Genomic DNA, 19,410 nt, shown 5'->3' with positions numbered 1-19,410 from the left:
TTATATGGCAACTCCCTTCCTCGCTCTCTTTGCTGGTGTGTGAGAGGCCTCGTCACGAGGTCCATCAGTAGTGGTCCTCGGCCTCCTCCTTCCTATAATACACAAGTATCAATTAGTGACATAGCAAGTGCATTGTGCAAGGTGATCTTCCTATGTTTACTGACAGTTATCGGGTACATCATAGGACTTTATCACTGCTCAGCACATATAAGGTGATATATTACAGGATATGTTACATATAATCATGTATTCAGGCCACTGGTGTCTGACTGTGAGGGTTGCACACACCAAGCATGGGCATATGCCGCCTGCCCCCAAACAGTCACTCGCCATTGTCAGTGTTGTGATCTGTACAATGTGGCTCCTGTCATGATTAGGGCCTATGTGCATTATTTGGATTTCCTTCCCCCAGGCAATGTATCAGGATCCTGCGGCATATAGTCACACTTAGGTGAGTACAGAGAGAGAACTCTGAGCCCCAGAAGAGTCATTATGTTTCTTACCTTGGCGATGGGGCTCCCTCACTTTGCGGATTTCTCCCCCGCACAACTGTTCGTGCACTGACCACCATCTTGCCCTAGTAGATGGTGGACGGTTATTCATCCGCTTTAAGTAGAGCCAGCATCGCATGCACTGCCACCAGTGTTTCTTCAGTGCCTCTTCTTCTGCATAGAAGTCATGGTAGATCTAATCACATAGTAGAAATAAAACAAATTATAGATACAAATGGCGACAGCATTTCACTGATTGCATGAAAACACTCTAAAGTCTCCTGTCCTGTACATAATTACATACATGATAGGGATACGCAGAATAATACAGGATAACATTATGCAGTGTAATATACTGTAAGAATGGGCAGATTAACTCCTAATGGGGTATGTAGCCTTATGGTAACGTGTGTGCCAGCCCTAAGGGTCACCAGGAATCCTGCAAATGTCTCACCACATATAGCTGGCTGGTATGTAACCTTAGGGTAACGTGTGTGCCAGGCCTAAGGGAACGCTATGTATGTGACTATATATAAGACCACTAGTCACCAGGAATCCTGCCAATGTCTCACCACATATAGCTGGCTGGTATGTAACCTTAGGGTAACGTGTGTACCAGGCGTAAGGGTCACCAGGAATCCTGCCAATGTCTCACCACATACAGCTGGCTGGTATATAGCCTCCCCTCTCCTCCCACATACATGGACCCTTAATGACTGACTATGCACTTACAGTTATGTTTGTACCAGTCAGGTTGTTTATACGCTCCATCTCTCTCACAAATTCCTCTCCATGATGAGACGTGTCCCTTATTTGGGACACATACAGGAAGGCATGGATCATCTCATGCAATAAGCTCTGCAATACACCAAATAATGGGCCTGTTATAGTATTTATTTATTATTCATTTATTAACAGTTTTTTATAATTTGGTAATAACAAACAGATATATAGGTAGGAAGGCCCTACTCGCAAGCTTACAATCTATAGTAAGAATGACACAGACATTACACACTTTGTTAAAAACGATTGAGGTTTATGTTTCCAGATGTGAGTTACACCAGATCGAAAGAGACAAACACTGTACTATGTACTATTAAATCATTGGTGAAAACTTAAAATTTTGTATATTCTGAAAAATGTCCCTTCTCCCCATTATCTCGTTCCAATACTTCATTAGTCTCAGTGTTGTAAATTACTTTGACCCCCTGTGCATGGTAAGGGGGGGGGCATGGAGGGTGGTGTGGGTGGGACATGGGGGGGACATATGGGGAGGTCAGAGGGTCATCACACCCTAATTTCTATGAAATGGCGGGATCCCTAAATATTTATCCCCTCTGAAAACACAACCTATAGTACCTCTACTAGTTTCCTCCTGGGCAGCTGCTCCAGGATCGGTTTGCTCAGCCTAATTAAGCAGATTCCTCCAAACTCCTTTCCCTGGCGGCAGTATCCTGCCATTCTGGGGAGAGAACACAAATCGCACATGAGTAACATCCATGGTCTGATACAATTACATACGAGGAGGTGAGAGATGACAATTGAGAGAAGACGCTAACATTAGTGGCTATATAAATACGATAGTTATACACACCCCACATAGATGGGACCAGCAGTGACTCCTACCCTCTTGGATGAGGGGGGCTGTTGCTGCCTGTGCTCCCATTAACTGTACTGCAGGAGGAGAGGAGAAGGCAGTAATTCTGCCCAGCCGGGTCCCGGCGCCTGCTCAATGGAGCTGGTAGGCGCCAGGACTGGCACATGTGCAAAATGATGGCTTCTAGGGACTGCATCAGCTGCAGCTCTTAGAAGCCATGTTGGGCTGACTGAAAGGCACCCACTGGAAGCACACGCTCTGCTGATCACAGCCTGCAATGGCAGTCCCAGGGGGATAAACACACCTGCCCCTGGGACTGCCAGTCCTGTGTGTGATTGGCAGACAGCTCTTCCAATTGGAAGCCACTGCCAGTCACAGTGTAGCCAGTGTAGTCACTCTCACTGGCTTACTGAGGTAGTGGATTTTACTGGGGGGAGCTGTGGTAAACTCCGCCACTGGATGTGACTGATGGCAGCCCAAAGGCGGGAAAAGCAGAAGCACTTGTTTTGGTTCTCCTGAAAATTATAAATGCATACATTTGTTTTTGCAAGATGAAAAGTGTTCTCATGGGGCCCGGAGCCCCTAGACCCATTAATAACACAAACGCAACACACTGACAGCCGGAATCCTCTGCAGAATTGTGCTGTGCCTCTTCATGCCTCATCCTCACTGTCACAGGCTGGAGAAAATTCTGCTCACCCAGAAGTCACATAGAACCTGAGTATATAGCGCGAGACACTTATTTATCTTACATGTAACCCCCACTGATCAGTTATTAGGTAGGTTGGAGGGCCGCACATACATGTACAGTATAAAGATGTCCATCACTGCCCTATATGTGTAATGTGTACCAGGCAGCCACTTACAGATATATATTTTATTATTATTATTATTATTATTATTATTATTAACCATTAGTAACATTTATTTATAGGGGACTATATAAATAACTGTTAACTGTTAATAAATAGGAATATCTTATAATAAACTGATCTGACAGTATCTACACTCACAGCTTCAGCCTGGAGCTCCACGCCACGGGTACATCAGCCAACTTCCCTCCGAAGTAAGCGTCATTGAACTCTGTAAAGAGTCCCTGGATGTCGGGGTTGGGATCTATCGACTCCCAAGCCTCATCCACTATCGATAAAGACTCACTAACACCTCCATAAATCTCCTCAATGTAGTCCAGCGCATTCAGTCCATCATCGGCCTCCATCTTCCTCCTTTGCCTAGAACTGATGGCTCAGTAACTGTCAGGTGCTTTGCATATGAGCCACAGTGCACGTGTCACAATGGCTGGGTTTATGATGCTTGTGCGGGTCACAATGGCTGGCTCCGTGATGCTTGGATGTTACGAATATCCATCCATCCATCCATCCATTTGTTTATCTCTCCTGGTATTACATCATTCCATAAGCAGATTTAAACTTACACTAGTGTTTATTTAAGCATAATTACCAAAAATAATAGCAACGTTTCGGCAGAATATTGTCCTTTGTCAAGAATGGTCATAGAAGTCCATAGGCTTCAGTAGTCAATTAACTCCATCTAATAGAAACCTATGGGGCTGCTGCGGTGTATATATCTATTAGACAGTATAATGGCCCCGCCCCCACCTGAGAGCTCTCGGTGACTGTAAAGGTGCATACACACGGGACGATTTTCTCCCTGAACGAATATCGTCCCGTGTGTCCCCGGCAGGGGTGTACTCAGTGTTGTTAACAACACTGAGCACAACACTGAACGAAATCAATAACGATTTTGTTCCGTGTCGGGCTCCCTCCCTCATCCCCGAACATGTTCAACCTGATATTATTGTCAGGTTGGACAGGAGGTTCGGGTGATGAATGGCAACTACCAACTACAAACGGGAACGCGCATTGGTAGTTACCGTTCATTGTTTTGGCCTTAAAACTGAATGATATTTTGAACGACTGAACGATAACGATGTCATTATCGTTCAGGCGTCCAAATAATCGACCCATGTGTACGTACCCTTAACTGACATACAGTGAGGCCCTGGCCCCACACCAGAGCTCTCAGTGACTGCTAGATAGGGATGGACATCGTTGGTCGAATGTTTACCGACCATTAATGTTTTTCTTGCAATGTTATTGTTTTCACCATTCGATGGCAGCATTCCGATGTTTGCTGTCATCAAATGGTAATCCCATGGCTGCTGTGTGCTGTGTGATCTCCATGGCACATGCTGCTGGGATCGTTGGAGGCTGTCCCTAACTGCCTCCGACGTGACCCTCAGTCCCTCCCCTCTCTGCTAGCCATGATTGGCTCTCCGAGACAGTGAGAGCCAATCATTGTTCAGCCCTGGTGCTGCAGTATAAACAGTCCCTCAGAAACACACACAGATCCAGTCTCTCAGTGTTGGCTGTGACGTAGCAGCAGGGGAAGTTATAGTGTTTCTATCTCCTCAGCTCTGCTTGGCTGGCCTCAGGTTTTTTTTTTTTTTTTGCCACGGCTCTGAGCCCCGCCCCCGTCCCCTTATCCCCACCACCAATCCCGCCCCTTAACTATTCATATTGATAGCTTTTGCTATCAAATTCTTTTGATACAATGGTTAGTTACCATCACATCGAAAGTTTCAATGGTGAATGCCCCTGTAGCAGTGCCCCCATAGTTATGCCCCTGTAGCAGTGCCCCCAGAGTTATGCCCCTGTAGTGCCGCTTGTACAATTAAACAAAAAAAAACCCCACTTGCTGCTCCTTGGAACTATGGGAGAGACGTCATGACATGTCTCCCATGGTGCGCATGGTGACAGCTTGAAGCTGGAGTACAGAAGAGAACTCCAGCCTCCGGCTAATGCAGCACTGCATCACTAACATCTCAGCGGGTGTCCGGCTTAGAGCCTCCCTGCGGCGCCGGGCTGGAGGTCACTGACACCAAGTGCAGCGGGTGCGCCCAGCGCCAGTGACCTTAATTCCTGGGGGTAATGGACGGACAGCCAGGCATGCAATGATTCATATGCATGCCCAGCTGTCCGTCCATTACCAACAGGAATTTCAGTTTTACTCCAAGTGGGGTAATTTACCCCTGTACCCCGACCACTGTGCTAGACTGACATACATTGTGGCCCCGCCCCCACCTCAGAGCTCTCAGTGACTGCTAGACTGACATACACTGAGGCCCTGCCCCCTCACAGACACAGCCAGCACTGCCTAGATGCACAGGACTGAAGGGGACATGTATCAAACCTTCTACAGAGAGGGGATGTTCCCCATAGCAACCAATCAGCTTCTAGCTAGCATTTATGAAGTATATCCTATAAAACAATAGAAAGAAGCTGGTTGGTTGCTATGGAAAACTTCTCCACACTGTGGAAGGTTTGATACATTCAGAGTTGAAGATCTCTCTGCAGAACAGTTACCCCTTAGTGCTAAAGAGAAGCTGAAAATGTAATGTCTAGTTTTCAAACAAATCTTTATATTACATTGTATCAATTAGACAAGTGCATGTCACTGGCGTGTCCAAATCGGCGACTGTGTCTTTTGACACTGGTGGCAAAGCTTAGACAGGAATTCTGCGCTCCATGGGGCTGTTTCCTCTAAATCAGGCCCCTGTGTCTAATAATTGTAAGAATAATTTTGCGCACCGATGGTCAGTCCTACTCTTACAGTCAGCCCTGTTCTAATGGACAGCTGGCCAATCAGGTTTGAGGGTGGGGCTTAATGGGTAGCGCCAGGGGGCGGAGCGATTTTCCATCTCAGCACCAGGTAAAAACATTGCGGGGCTCTCCGCTGACATCACTTGTGAGGGGCAGCCCCCAAACGGCAGGTGTTCTCATGGGAATGCCTCCATTTGGGCAGCCACCCCCCCCGGCCCGCCCACCAAGCTGGGCGAGCTGTCACTCAACATCGACAGCTCGCCCCCTTTGTTTGCGAGACCCGGAGCAACGGATTGCCTGCTGCTAGCCGGGTCTCGCGCATGCGTACGACGGAGCCGGCTCTGTCATGTGCATGCGCTGTGGGCCACCATCGACCCGGTTGCGAGCGCTCAGCGCTTGTGTCCGGGTCTGAATCAGGCCCTCTGTGTGTATTGGAACGATGACGCCTGGCTGCGTGACCTATGACATCACGACACCTCATTGTTGTTCATATGTCAGAGCCCGGGCTGCATATGCGTCGTCGGAAGAGCTTAGGGCTGCCCAGGTCAGGACAATGAGCTAACACTGCCATTACTGCGCCACTGCGAAGGACACCGCACCCGCTGTAAGTAATCCAGGGATTGAAGCTTCATTTAAAATCCCTGACTTTTTGAGGTTAAATCCCGGGCATCCCGTGGATCATGATCCAGGGATTAGCTTCCCTGGTTTTCACTGTTTCTGTACTATGGCCCTGATTCAGAGCCGGACGCTCTTTCAGAGCACTCGCTCTGAATCTGGGCGGCTTTTTTTTTTTTTTATTTGGGCCAGCCTCCTGGCCACTCGCTAAGCTCTGGGTGACCACCCACAGCTTTTGCGAGCGGCCAGGTGGTTGTCGCGACCATCGGGCTTGCGACGAGACCCTTGTGGTAGGGTCACATCTGCCGCGAGCCCCAGTGAGCTTGCCACCCGTGTCAGTAGGTCCGCCCGCAAACGGCAGGCGTTTCTTCGGCCAGCCAACCCCCCCCAAGCGCTCGCGAGCAGGTCTGAATCAGGCCCTATGTAAGGTGCTACTGACCCCTTCTGGCACCATATATAAAATAAAAATAATGAATAATAATATATATGTATGAAGCTGCTGTACTCAAAACTAACCATTAGGTGTCCTCCTGTCAGTAACATTGGGGAGATAGGTGGTGTATATTAATGAAATGGAGGTGCAGTGACCATATCCTGGTTGCACCATGTGGGTGGGTGACTGTGACATGTCAATGAGTGCACTGCAGGGCAGGCTGCTGCAGACAGACTCAGAGGACACTGATCAGAGCATCTACATCAGTGGTCGGGGAACATTGGTAAATTACCCCACTTGGGGTAAAACTGAAATTCCTGGGGGTAATGGACGGACAGCCGGGCATGCATATGAATCATTGCATGCCCGGCTGTCCGTCCATTACCCCCAGGAATGGAGGTCACTGGCGCCGGGTGCAGCGGCGCACCCGCTGCACCCGGCGTCAGTGACCTCTAGCCCGGCGCCGCAGGGAGGCTGTTAGCCGGACACCCGCTGAGATGTTATTACCACCCTTGAAAAAGTCCCCACATGGGAAGAAACGCGTTGGGTCATTACTGATTGATATGCTTTTGACTTTAATCCTAGACCATATGCATTACATGTTCTGATTTTCTCCAGTGTAATGTCATTTTACTATCTGACACCGATTGTTGCCCAATTGGGCTAGGTGCAGATTAATAAATTCGATTTTTTACCCCCTATCCATATATCTAGTGATCTGTCCATACACATTGGCTAGCAACTTTTTGCCCTTTACACCCATCACTTTCTCACTACGCGGAAGGAGGTACACCTGGTGGACCAGCAGGAGTACGTCGGGACCCAGGTAAGTCCCTATATTCACTTACCTCTGCAACATAGTGCCCACCAGCACCTGATACTGCGTTTGTGTCTTTTTGTGAATTCCTGAGGTGGAGTGGCTGTTATCCAGGACAGAGACCATTTGGAGAGGGGAGGTTACATCTACCGCATACACGTCAACTATTATTTTAAGAACTTCAAAATAATTATTACAACAACTTCACAGTAACTTTGTATATACACAGATGAAAATTCCACCCAAAGTTTTTGCCCACCAGTAAACACCACCAGGATTGCTGTTTTTAAGAACTACCACCCTACAGCTTCCATGAGGTGGATTACACCAGGACATTCCAAGTAAAGTCTTGAATTTGGGGAGCCCTCAAATCAAACACAGACATTGCTAACATCTACAACCCACTCACGGATTACAACAGATATATCCCATAAACACCCCGAAGTTTAATAACAACACATGACATAATAAGCACCTCAGAGCGCAGACACCATATCGTACTACTATTATTAATCTATTAAAGAAGGTGGGGTTACCTTCTTGGTGCTCAGCCGCTAGAGGTACTACTCTATAGCGCGAAACCCATAACTATTTTTATTACCAGCGGGCGCCCGGCTCCCTCCCTGCAGCGCTGTGTTAGCCGGAGGCTGGAGTTTTCTTCTGAACTCCAGCTTCCGGCTCTCTCCATGCGCACTCTCTCCCATAGTTCCGAGGAGCAGCCGGGCGGACAGGACGGCGGCGGATGCAGGGGCGGGGATTAAGGTAAGTGATTTTTTCTTTTTGTACAAGCGGCACTACAGGGGCATAACTATGGGGGCACTGCTACAGGGGCATAACTATGGGGGCACTACTACAGGGGCATAACTGAGGGCACTGCTACAGGGGCTTAACTATGGGGGCACTACTACAGGGGCATAACTGAGGGCACTGCTACAGGGGCATAACTATGAGGGCACTGCTACATAGGCATAACTATGGGGGCACTGCTACAGGGGCATAACTATGAGGGCACTGCTACAGGGGCATAACTATGGGGGCACTGCTACAGGGGCATAACTATGAGGGCACTACTACAGGGGCATAACTATGGGAGCACTGCTACAGGGGCATAACTATGGTGGCACTGCTACAGGGAAATACCTATGAGGGCACTGCTACAGGGGCATACAGTCAGGTGCATAAATATTAGGACATTGACAGAATTTTCATATTTTGGCATCTATTCACCACCACAATGGCTTTGAAATGAAACAAAAAAGATGTGCTTTAACTTCAGACTTTCAGATTTAATTTGAGGGTAATTACATCCAAATCAGGTGAACAGTTTAGAAATTACAATGGTTTCTATATGTGCCTCCCACTTTTTAAGGGGCCAAAAGTAATGGGACAAACTAAACAATCCTAAATCTAATTTTCACTTTTTAATACTTTGTTGCCAATCCTTTGCAGGCAGTTACAGCCTGAAGTCTGGAATGCATAGACATCACCAGACGCTGGGTTTCATCCCTGGTAATGCTCTGCCAGGCCTCTACTGCTAATGTCTTCCGTTCCTGCTTGTTCTTGGGACATTTTCCCTTCAGTTTTGTCTTCATCCAGTGAAATGCATGCTCAATCAGATTCAGGTCAGGGGATTGACTTGGCCATTGCATAACATTCCACTTTTTAGCCTTAAAAAACTCTTTGGTTGCTTTTGCAGTATGCTTTGGGTCATTGTCCATCTGCACTGTGAAGCGCCGTCCAATGAGTTCTGAAGCATTTGACTGAATATGAGCATATAATATTGCCCGAAACACTTTAGAATTCATTCTGCTGCTTTTGTCAGTTACATCATCAATAAATACAAGGGAACCAGTTCCATTGGCAGCCATACATCCCCACGCCATGACACTACCACCACCCTGCTTCACTGATGAGGTGGTATGTTTTGGATCATGAGCAGTTCCTTTCCTTCTCCATACTCTTCTCTTCCCATCACTCTGGTACAAGTTAATCTTTGTCTCATCTGTCCATAGGATGTTGTTCCAGAACTCTAATGGCTTTTTTAGATGTTGTTTGGCAAACTCTAATCTGGTCTTCCTGTTTTTGAGGCTCACCAATGGTTTACATCTTGTGGTGAACCCTCTATATTCACTCTTGTGAAGTCTTCTCTTGATTGTTGACTTTGACACATATACACATACCTCCTGGAGAGTGTTCTTGATTTGGCCAACTGTTGTGAAGGTGTTTTTCTTCACCAGGGAAATAATTCTTCTGTCATCCACCACAGTTGTTTTACATGGTCTTCCGGGTCTATTGGTGGTGCTGAGCTCTCCGGTGCATTCTTTCTTTTTAAGAATGTTCCAAACAGTTGATTTGGCCACACCTAATGTTTCTGCTATCTCTCTGATGGGTTTGTTTTGATTTTTCAGCCTAATGATGGCTTGCTTCACTGATAGTGACAGCTCTTTGGATCTCATATTGAGAGTCGACAGCAACTGATTCCAAATGCAAATGTCACACCTAGAATCAACTCCAGACCTTTACCTGCTCAATTGATAATGAAATAACGAGGGAATAGCCCACACCTGTCCACGAAATAGCTTTTGAGTTGATAGTCCCATTACTTTTGGCCCCTTAAAAAGTGGGAGGCACATATAGAAACCGTTGTAATTCCTACACCATTCACCTGATTTGGATGTAATTACCCTCAAATGAAATCTGAAAGTCTGCAGTTAAAGCACATCTTGTTTGTTTCATTTCAACGCCATTGTGGTGGTGAATAGAGGCCAAAATATGAAAATTCTGTCAATGTCCCAATATTTATGCACCTGACTGTAACTATGGGGGCACTGCTACAGGGGCATAACTATGGGGGCACTGCTACAGGGGCATAACTATATGAGGTCACTGCTACAGGTGCACTGCTACAGGGGCATAACTATGGGGGCACTGCTACAGGGAAATATCTATGGGGGCACTACTATAGGATTTCCTTCCTTTCAAATCAAGGGGGTAACGTCGGCGTATCTAAATATATTTTGGGGTAAAAGGTAAAAAAGTTCCATGACTCCTGATCTACATAGCATAGCAGCAGGGACAGGGTGAGTTATGCATGTTGTCTATTAGGTTATATTGCATGCAATACATGTATGTGAAGCTTTGCTGGAGCTCTTTCTATCAGTACTGTGCACTGAGTATAGCTGTATATTATGTTTCTAATTGTTATACATATACAGTGTGTATGTTGTTGCAGTATGTGTTTGCAGCCAGTTAGTAAAGTGTATATGCACCCACAAATATCAGGTGTCTTTGAGCAGGGACATGTTTTCAGGTTTACCATTCCTTGAATATTTACTTATTTGTTACTTTTTTGACATTTGTTTTTTATTTTGTACCAAGTGAAAATTGCAGTATTATGGGCTAAAAGGAGCCCAGGGGCTGACAGTAGGGTCTCCTAAATATTCTTAGGTATACAGTAAGCTACATTCCTTTATTGTGTCAGCAAATTTACTGACGGTTGGTCACCACTGGCATTTGGTACAGAGCGTATTTTACTTGTGTTTGTGCGTTGCTGTGTGTCATTTGCATGGTGTGTGTGTTCATTTGGATAATGTGGGGAAGAGCCTCTCAGCGCTAATGCAGATACATGGCGGGACGCACTACAAATCTTCATGCATAACGGCATAATTAACGCCGCCATATAAAATGCACTGATGCTTCCTGCCTACAATCTTAGTAATGCTCACTTCCTGGCCGAAACGCTACATTTGCCATCTTCTGTAAAAACTCATTAAAATGTTCATTACAATGAGCCAAATGTCAGTTTAAACACTTGATGCAATGGTTTCCAATACACTAGCCCCCCCCTAGTGCCTAAACCTAACCAACCCTCCCGGGGGGGGGCTAACCATAAGTTCCCCTGGGAGTCCCTAACCCCCACGGCTAACAGGTCTCAATGCCTGGCATACCTACTTTTGGTGTTTTGAAAATGCAGCGCAAGTTATATAGAATATAGGGACCTTGGGCCGATTCCGATGTATTGGAATGACAAATCGTGTAAAAAATGCCCAAATCGTGAGTCCCCACTCACGATCACGATGCGATACACTTCCCCGCTGGTCACACATCGCATCGTCAGTTCTGCCATGCTGTAGGGCAGCTCTGCCAATCTGGGACACAAATGCACTGGAAAAAGTCTGTATGCACGATACATCGTTTGTAAATTGGACACTTTAAACACCAAATCGTGTGCAGAGCTGCCGGGGAGGAATTTCAAGGGAAATCGTACACAATGTCGGATCGATTTAATTGCTGTGTGCGCTATATTAGTACAGGCCTTTAAGATCTATGAAATTAAGCCTAAAAAGGAGAGAAATGCTGTGCATCATATGACCAAAATCTCTTAATCGAGTCTCACGGCCCAGCCAGGTGCGCAGAGTGGTGAAGCTGGAACTACACCCTGACCGTGATAGTCACACCCAATCAGCTGCGCAATATTCAGTCTCATTTTGTCAGCGCATTGTAAGAGTCTTTTTATCTCATTTGTTTTGCTCCTTTAGAATTTAGCAATGGGATTAACAATCCAATGATGGCGAATCCTGTGGGGTTCCCAGATTTCCCAGGCATACTTTCCTGTTGCATCTTTTATACCATTCAGTTTCTACATTAAGTTATATTCTCAGTTTAATGGCTCTTTATACTAGTGATGTAAATGGAGTTTATTTTGCTGTTCATCATAAATGTTTTTATTTGATGACATCCAATGATCAAATTTACTTTGTCCTTATAAAAGGAGATGATGGTCGCCTGCTAACAGGACAAGTTCCCTCCACTCGGGCTCTCGCCAGTAGCTGGAAAGTGATAGGACAGATGCACTCACTATAGTATCATGTATATAGTATATCCCCTGTAGCATGTATATAGTATATCCCCTGTAGCATGTATGTCTCCACAGTATCAGCTGCGTCTCTGGCACTGCACCTTACCCGCTATAATTCCCATCACCCACTACCACTCCCTGGCGCTGCACCTCACCTGCTATAATTCCTATCACCCACTACCAATCCCTGGCACTGCACCTTACCCTCTATAATTCCCATCACCTGCTACCACTCCCTGACTGCACCTGACCCACTATATTTCCCATCATCCACAACCACTCCCTGGCACTGCACCTTACCCACTATAATTCCCATCACCCAGTACCACTCCCTGGCACTGCACCTTACCTGCTATAATTCCCATCACCGAGTACCACTCCCTGGCACTGCACTTTACCCGCTATCATTTCCATCACCCAGTACCACTCCCTGGCACTACACCTTACCCGATGTAATTCCCATCACCCAGTACCACTCCCTGGCACTGCACCTTACCTGCTATAATTCCCATCACCCACTACCACTCCCTGGCACTGTACCTTACCTGCTATAATTCCCATCACCCACTACCACTCCCTGGCAGTGCACCTCACCCACCATAAATCCTGTCACCCACTATCATTCCCTGGCACTGCACCTTACCTGCTATAATTCCCATCACCCACTACTACTCCCTGGCACTGCACCTCACCCACTATAATTCCCATCACACAGTACCACTCACTGGCACTGCACCTTACCCACTATAATTCCTATCACCCACTACCACTCAATGGCACTGCACCTTACCTGGTATAATCCCCATCACCCACTACCACTGCACCTCACCCACTATAAATCCTGTCGCCCACTATCATTCCCTGGCACTGCACTTTATCTGCTATAATTCACATCACCCACTACCATTCCCTGGCACTGCAGCTTACCTGCTATAATTCCCTTCACCCAGTACGCCTCACTGGCACTGCACCTCACCCACTATAAATCCTGTCGCCCACTATCATTCCCTGGCACTGCACCTTAACCACTATAATTCCCATCACCCACTACCACTCCCTGGAATTGTGCCTTACCCACTATAATTCCCATCACCCACTACCACTCCCTGGCACTGCACCTTGTCTGCTATAATTCCCATCACCTATTATCAATCCCTGGCATTGTGCCTCACCCGCAATAATTCCCATCGCCCACTACCAGTCCCTGTTCTGAGATGGTCAACGTACTCTATGGTGGTCACTGGTATGTTCTTTGTATTTATGTACATTATTGATTTGCTCCAGTATTTAAGTTTTCATCGCCGCAAGTCACAGCGAGTTGAATACTTAATTATGTGGGACCGTGAGTATTTGTAGTAAAGATGTATCAGAGATATAACACTCATGCAATCACTAATTAGTTGTGTAGATACAGCACATTATGACTTTATTTAGCATAATAGGCAGGTACTGTAGCTGATACATGTCAAGGCTAATGGTGTTTTTTCCAGGGCCACTTTCAGTTCCCAGTCCGTCCCTGGCCTCTAACAGTCAGTGTTTCCTCAGCAGGCAGCTTGTGCACGACATTGTAGGGATCCGGGTGCAGCTGCTGATGCTGCAGAAAACAGAGGTCTTTCTGGCGCCTTTTTAGAAAAGGTGCCACAGGTGTAAGGTGATTGGCATCCTGCCTCTGTACACGATGTGGGCACAGTTTGATCATGAATGCAAGCCCCTGACTGGCACACTGTGTCTATAGGTGGACTGAATAAAGTGCAGAAAGCAGTGTGAATACAGTCTTTGATTAGGGCAGGCCTTAGGGTGGCTGTAGTACTGTTGGCAGCCTGTAGGTGGTGTAGACACATAGAATGCTGCGTGTTCCCAGGAACAGATGGTGGACACAGGTGCAGGTAGGATGCCAGCTGATATAGGTGCAAATGCAGGGCAGCCCTGTTGGTAAAATGTGGACTGAAGCAGATGCAGAGAATACTGACAAAGCAGGCAGCTGGGGACTGGTACCATGCAGGACATATACACTGTGAGTACAGGATGCTCACATGTAAATGCTGGATGCTGATGGTAGCCAGCTGCAGAGTTCACCTGAATGCAGAGATGTGTAGGCAGAAGCACTAGTTGACAGCACTTGAAAACTGCAGATATTGGGCACAGAATACCCTGGTAATTGCAGGTGACAGGAGCTGGGAGCCGCTGCAACCAGGATACTGATGTCAGGGAGGAGTGCTGTTCATGCCAGTAGTGGAGGTTTAAATAGGACGCTCCCAGAGCCTATTGGTTAGACAGGTCATGTGAGCGTGACTGCAGGAATCTGGTAGGCTGATGTAGTCTCATGAATTAATCCAAGATGGCAGCGAACATCCTCCACTGTCGCGGGTACTACCAGATGGTATTTATGTGGAGATGTGCCAGCCAGGGTCTCAGGAGCACCAAGCACGACCAGAAGGAATATGGATGGTGATATGTCTCTCGCTGGACCCGCTAATGAGGGCTAAGATCCCGACGTGTGACAGGCACAATGAGGGCGGCCGCCAGTGTCTTATATGGCATCTCCCTTCCTCGCTCTCTTTGCTGGTGTGTGAGAGGTCTCGTCACGAGGTGCATCAGTAGTGGTCCTCGGCCTCCTCCTTCCTATAATACACAAGTATCAATTAGAGACATAGCAAGTGCATTGTGCAAGGTGATCTTCCTATGTTTACAGTTAACGGGTACATCACAGGACTTTATCACTTCTCAGCACATATAAGGTGATATATTACAGGACAGGATATGCAGGGGCGTATCTACCCATTGGCCAGGATGGCACTCGCCAGGGGCGCCAACCAAAGGGGGGGCGCCACCCGGCAGTGCCAACAGTAGCCAAGGGGTGGACAAGTCCCTCGGCCCCACAAGTGTAGGGCAAACCGCAGTGAGAGCGGTCTGCCCTACACAGTTTACAAATACACAGTTGCCAGCGGCGGCTGTGTGTTTGTAATAGCAGCCAGCTAATGAGAGTCAGACAGACTCTCATTAGCTGCTGCGGAGGGAGGGAGGGAGCCGGCTGGATCTCACTAATGAGCTCTGTCTTCCGGCTCCCTCTGCAGCATGTGATGGGAGACGTCATGACGTATGATGTCTCTCCCATGCAGGAGAAGAGCGGGTGGGACTGAGCAGACAGCGGCGGTCGTGTCAGGAGCGAGGATCAGGTAAGTTTTTTTTTTTTGCTTTGTGTGTGTGTGTAGGGGGGGCTCTGAAATAGGGGGTGGCCGCTACTGGGGGCAATTTGTGGCGGGGTGCCCACTACAGGGGACTCTGTATAGGGATGGCCACTACTGGGGGCACTCTATAGGGGAGGCCACTACTGGGGGCAATTTAGGGGGATGGCCACTACTGGGGGCACTGAAATAGGGGGTGGCCGCTACTGGGGCACTTTATGGGGGGGTGCCTGCTACTGGGGCTCTGTATATGGGTGGCCACTACTGGGTACAATTTAGGGGGATGGCCACTACAGGGGGCACTGTATAGGGGTGGCCACTACTGGGGGCACTGTATAGTGGTGGCCACTACTGGTAATTTGGGGGAGGCCACTACTGGTGGCACTGTACAGGGGGGGCTACTAATGGGGGCAATGCAGCATAGGGGGATTGCTACTGGAGGGTTACTACTGGGGGCACTGCATGGGGGGGACTCCAGTCCATTACATTGCCAGGGGCGCCTGGATCCCTAGATACACCCCTGAGGATATGTTACATATAATCATGTATTCAGGGCACTGGTGTCTGACTGTGAGGGTTGCACACACCAAGCATGGGCATATGCCGCCTGCCCCCAAACCGTCACTCGCCCATCGTCAGTGGTGTGATCTGTACAATGTGGCTCCTGTCATGATTGGGGCCTATGTGCATTATTTGGATTTCCTTCCCCCAGGCAATGTATCAGGATATTGCGGCATATAGTCACACTTAGGTGAGTACAGAGAGAGAACTCTGAGCCCCAGAAGAGTCATTATGTTTCTTACCTTGGCGATGGGGCTCCCTCACTTTGCGGATTTCTCCCCCGCACAGCTGTTCGTGCACTGACCACCATCTTGCCCTAGTAGATGGCGGACGGTTATTCATCCGCTTTAAGTAGAGCCGGCATCGCATGCACTGCCACCAGTGTTTCTTCAGTGCCTCTTCTTCTGCATAGAAGTCATGGTAGATCTAATCACATAGTAGAATTAAAACAAATTATAGATACAAATGGCGACAGCATTTCACTGATTGCATGAAAACACTCTAAAGTCTCCTGTCCTGTACATAATTACATACATGATAGGGATACGCAGAATAATACAGGATAACATTATGCAGTATAATATAAGAATGGGCAAATGAACTTTCTAAAGGGGTATGTAGCCTTATGGTAACGTGTGTGCCAGGCCTAAGGGAACGCTATGTATGTGACTATATATAAGCCCACTAGTCTCCAGGATTCCTGCCAATGTCTCACCACATATAGCTGGCTGGTATGTAACCTTATGGTAACGTGTGTGCCAGGCCTAAGGGTCACCAGGACTCCTGCCAATGTCTCACCACATATAGCTGGCTGGTGTATAGCCTCCCCGCTCCTCCCACATACATGAACCCTTAATGACTGACTATATACTTACAGTTATGTTAGCACCAGTCAGGTTGTTTATACGCTCCATCTCTCTCACAAATTCCTCTCCATGATGGGACGTGTCCCTTATTTGGGACACATACAGGAAGGCATGGATCATCTCATGCAATAAGCTCTGCAATACACCAAATAATGGGCCTGTTATAGTAGGAATGACGCAGACATTACATACTCTTTGTTTGTTAAAAACGATTGAAGTTTGTTTCCAGATGTGAGTTACACCAGATCGAAAGAGACAAACACTGTACTATGTACTATTAAATAATTGGTGAAAACTTAAAATTTTGTATATACTGAAAAATGTCCCTTCTCCCCATTATCTCATTCCAATACTTCATTAGTCTCAGTGTTGTAAATTACTTTGACCCCCTGTGCATGGTAAGGGGGGGGCATGGATGGTGGTGTGGGTGGGACATGGGGGGGACATATGGGGAGGTCAGAGGGTCATCACACCCTAATTTCTGTGAAATGGTGGGATCCCTAAATATTTATCCCCTCTGAAAACACAACCTATAGTACCTCTACTAGTTTCCTCCTGGGCAGCTGCTCCAGGATCGGTTTGCTCAGCCTAATTAAGCAGATTCCTCCAAACTCCTTTCCCTGGCGGCAGTATCCGGCCATTCTGGGGAGAGAACACAAATCGCACATGAGTAATATCCATGGTCTGATACAATTACATACGAGGAGGTGAGAGATGACAATTGAGAGAAGACGCTAACATTAGTGGCTATATAAATACGATAGTTATACACACCCCACATAGCAACAGCCCCCCCTCTTGGATGAGGGGGGCTGTTGCTGCCTTTGCCCCCATTAACTCTACTGCAGGAGGAGAGGAGAAGGCAGTAGTTCTGCCCAGCCGGGTCCCGGCGCCTGCTCAATGGAGCTGGTAGGCACCAGGACTGGCACATGCACAAAATGATGGCTTCTAGGGACTGCATAGGCTGCAGCTCCTAGAAGCCATGTTGGGCTGACCGAAAGGCACCCACTGGAAGCACACGCTCTGCTGATCACTGAGGTAGTGGATTTTACTGGGGGGAGCTGTGGTAAACTCCGCCATTGGATGTGACTGATGGCAGCCCAAAGGCGGGAAAAGCAGAAGCACTTGTTTTGGTTCTCCTGAAAATTATAAATGCATACATTTGTTTTTGCAATATGAAAAGTGTTCTCATGGGGCCCGGAGCCCCTAGACCCATTAATTAGACAAACGCAACACACTGACAGCCGGAATCCTCTGCAGAATTGTGCTGTGCCTCTTCATGCCTCATCCTCACTGTCACAGGCTGGAGAAAATTCTGCTCACCCAGAAGTCACATAGAACCTGAGTATATAGCGCGTGACACTTATTTATCTTACATGAAACCCCCACTGATCAGTTATTATGTAGGTTGGAGGGCCGCACATACATGTACAGTATAAAGATGTCCATCACTGCCCTATATGTGTAATGTGTACCAGGCAGCCACTTACAGATATATATTTTATTTATTATTATTATTAATCATTAGTAACATTTATTTATAGGGGACTATATAAATAACTGTTAACTGTTAATAAATAGGAATATCTTATAATAAACTGATCTGACAGTATCTACACTCACAGCTTCAGCCTGGAGCTCCACGCCACGGGTACATCAGCCAACTTCCCTCCGAAGTAAGCGTCATTGAACTCTGTAAAGAGTTCCTGGATGTCGGGGTTGGGATCTATCGATTCCCAAGCCTCATCCACTATCGATAAAGACTCACTAACACCTCCATAAATCTCCTCTGTATAGTCCAGCGCATTCAGTCCATCATCGGCCTCCATCTTCCTCCTTTGCCTAGAACTGATGGCTCAGTAACTGTCAGGTGCTTTGCATATAAGCCACAGTGCACGTGTCACAATGGCTGGGTTTATGATGCTTGTGCGGGTCACAATGGCTGGCTCCATGATGCTTGGATGTTACTAATATCCATCCATCCATTTGTTTATCTCTCCTGGTATTACATCATTCCATAAGCAGATTTAAACTTACACTAGTGTTTATTGAAGCATAATTACCAAAAATAATAGCGACGGTTCAGGCAGAATATTGGGCCTGATTCAGAGCCGCTCGTAAGCGACAATACGCTCGTTCCGAGCGATGTTCGCTCTTCTGCGCATGCGTACGGTTTATAATACGCATGCGCGAACCAGTCAGTGCGGCCGAAAAACGTTTGTTCGCTATATAGCGAATGCCTGCTACTTTGAGTGACAGGATGAGGCGTATGTGGGTGGTAACAGGGGAAGGTGCTTGAAAACGGGGAGTGGAATTAAGAACGCAGGCGTGCTTAAAGGTCAAAACGGGCATTTTATGGGTGTG

General features: G+C 47.2%; 2 protein-coding genes across 2 annotated transcripts; both read right to left on the bottom strand.

Annotated features, from left to right (window-relative positions):
- LOC148506266 (DNA-dependent metalloprotease SPRTN-like) lies at nt 1–3,307 on the bottom strand. Its single transcript, XM_088447024.1, has 5 exons — nt 3,102–3,307; nt 1,851–1,953; nt 1,224–1,349; nt 504–687; nt 1–92 (listed from the first exon to the last, which is right to left on the bottom strand). The coding sequence occupies exons 1-5, from the start codon at nt 3,305–3,307 to the stop codon at nt 1–3; spliced, it is 711 nt and encodes a 236-aa protein (XP_088303150.1).
- An 11,657-nt stretch (nt 3,308–14,964) lies between these two features.
- On the bottom strand, nt 14,965–18,875 carry LOC148506265 (DNA-dependent metalloprotease SPRTN-like). Its single transcript, XM_088447022.1, has 5 exons — nt 18,670–18,875; nt 17,586–17,688; nt 17,056–17,181; nt 16,423–16,606; nt 14,965–15,056 (listed from the first exon to the last, which is right to left on the bottom strand). The coding sequence occupies exons 1-5, from the start codon at nt 18,873–18,875 to the stop codon at nt 14,965–14,967; spliced, it is 711 nt and encodes a 236-aa protein (XP_088303148.1).
- Nucleotides 18,876–19,410: the final 535 nt, after the last annotated feature.

Source organism: Taudactylus pleione, unplaced genomic scaffold (genome assembly GCF_031769625.1).
Source record: "Taudactylus pleione unplaced genomic scaffold, aTauple2 ptg000411l, whole genome shotgun sequence".
NCBI classification, from domain to species: Eukaryota; Metazoa; Chordata; class Amphibia; order Anura; family Myobatrachidae; genus Taudactylus; species Taudactylus pleione.
The sequence above is the reverse complement of the archived record's forward strand: the minus strand, read 5'-3'. Positions and strand labels throughout refer to the sequence as shown.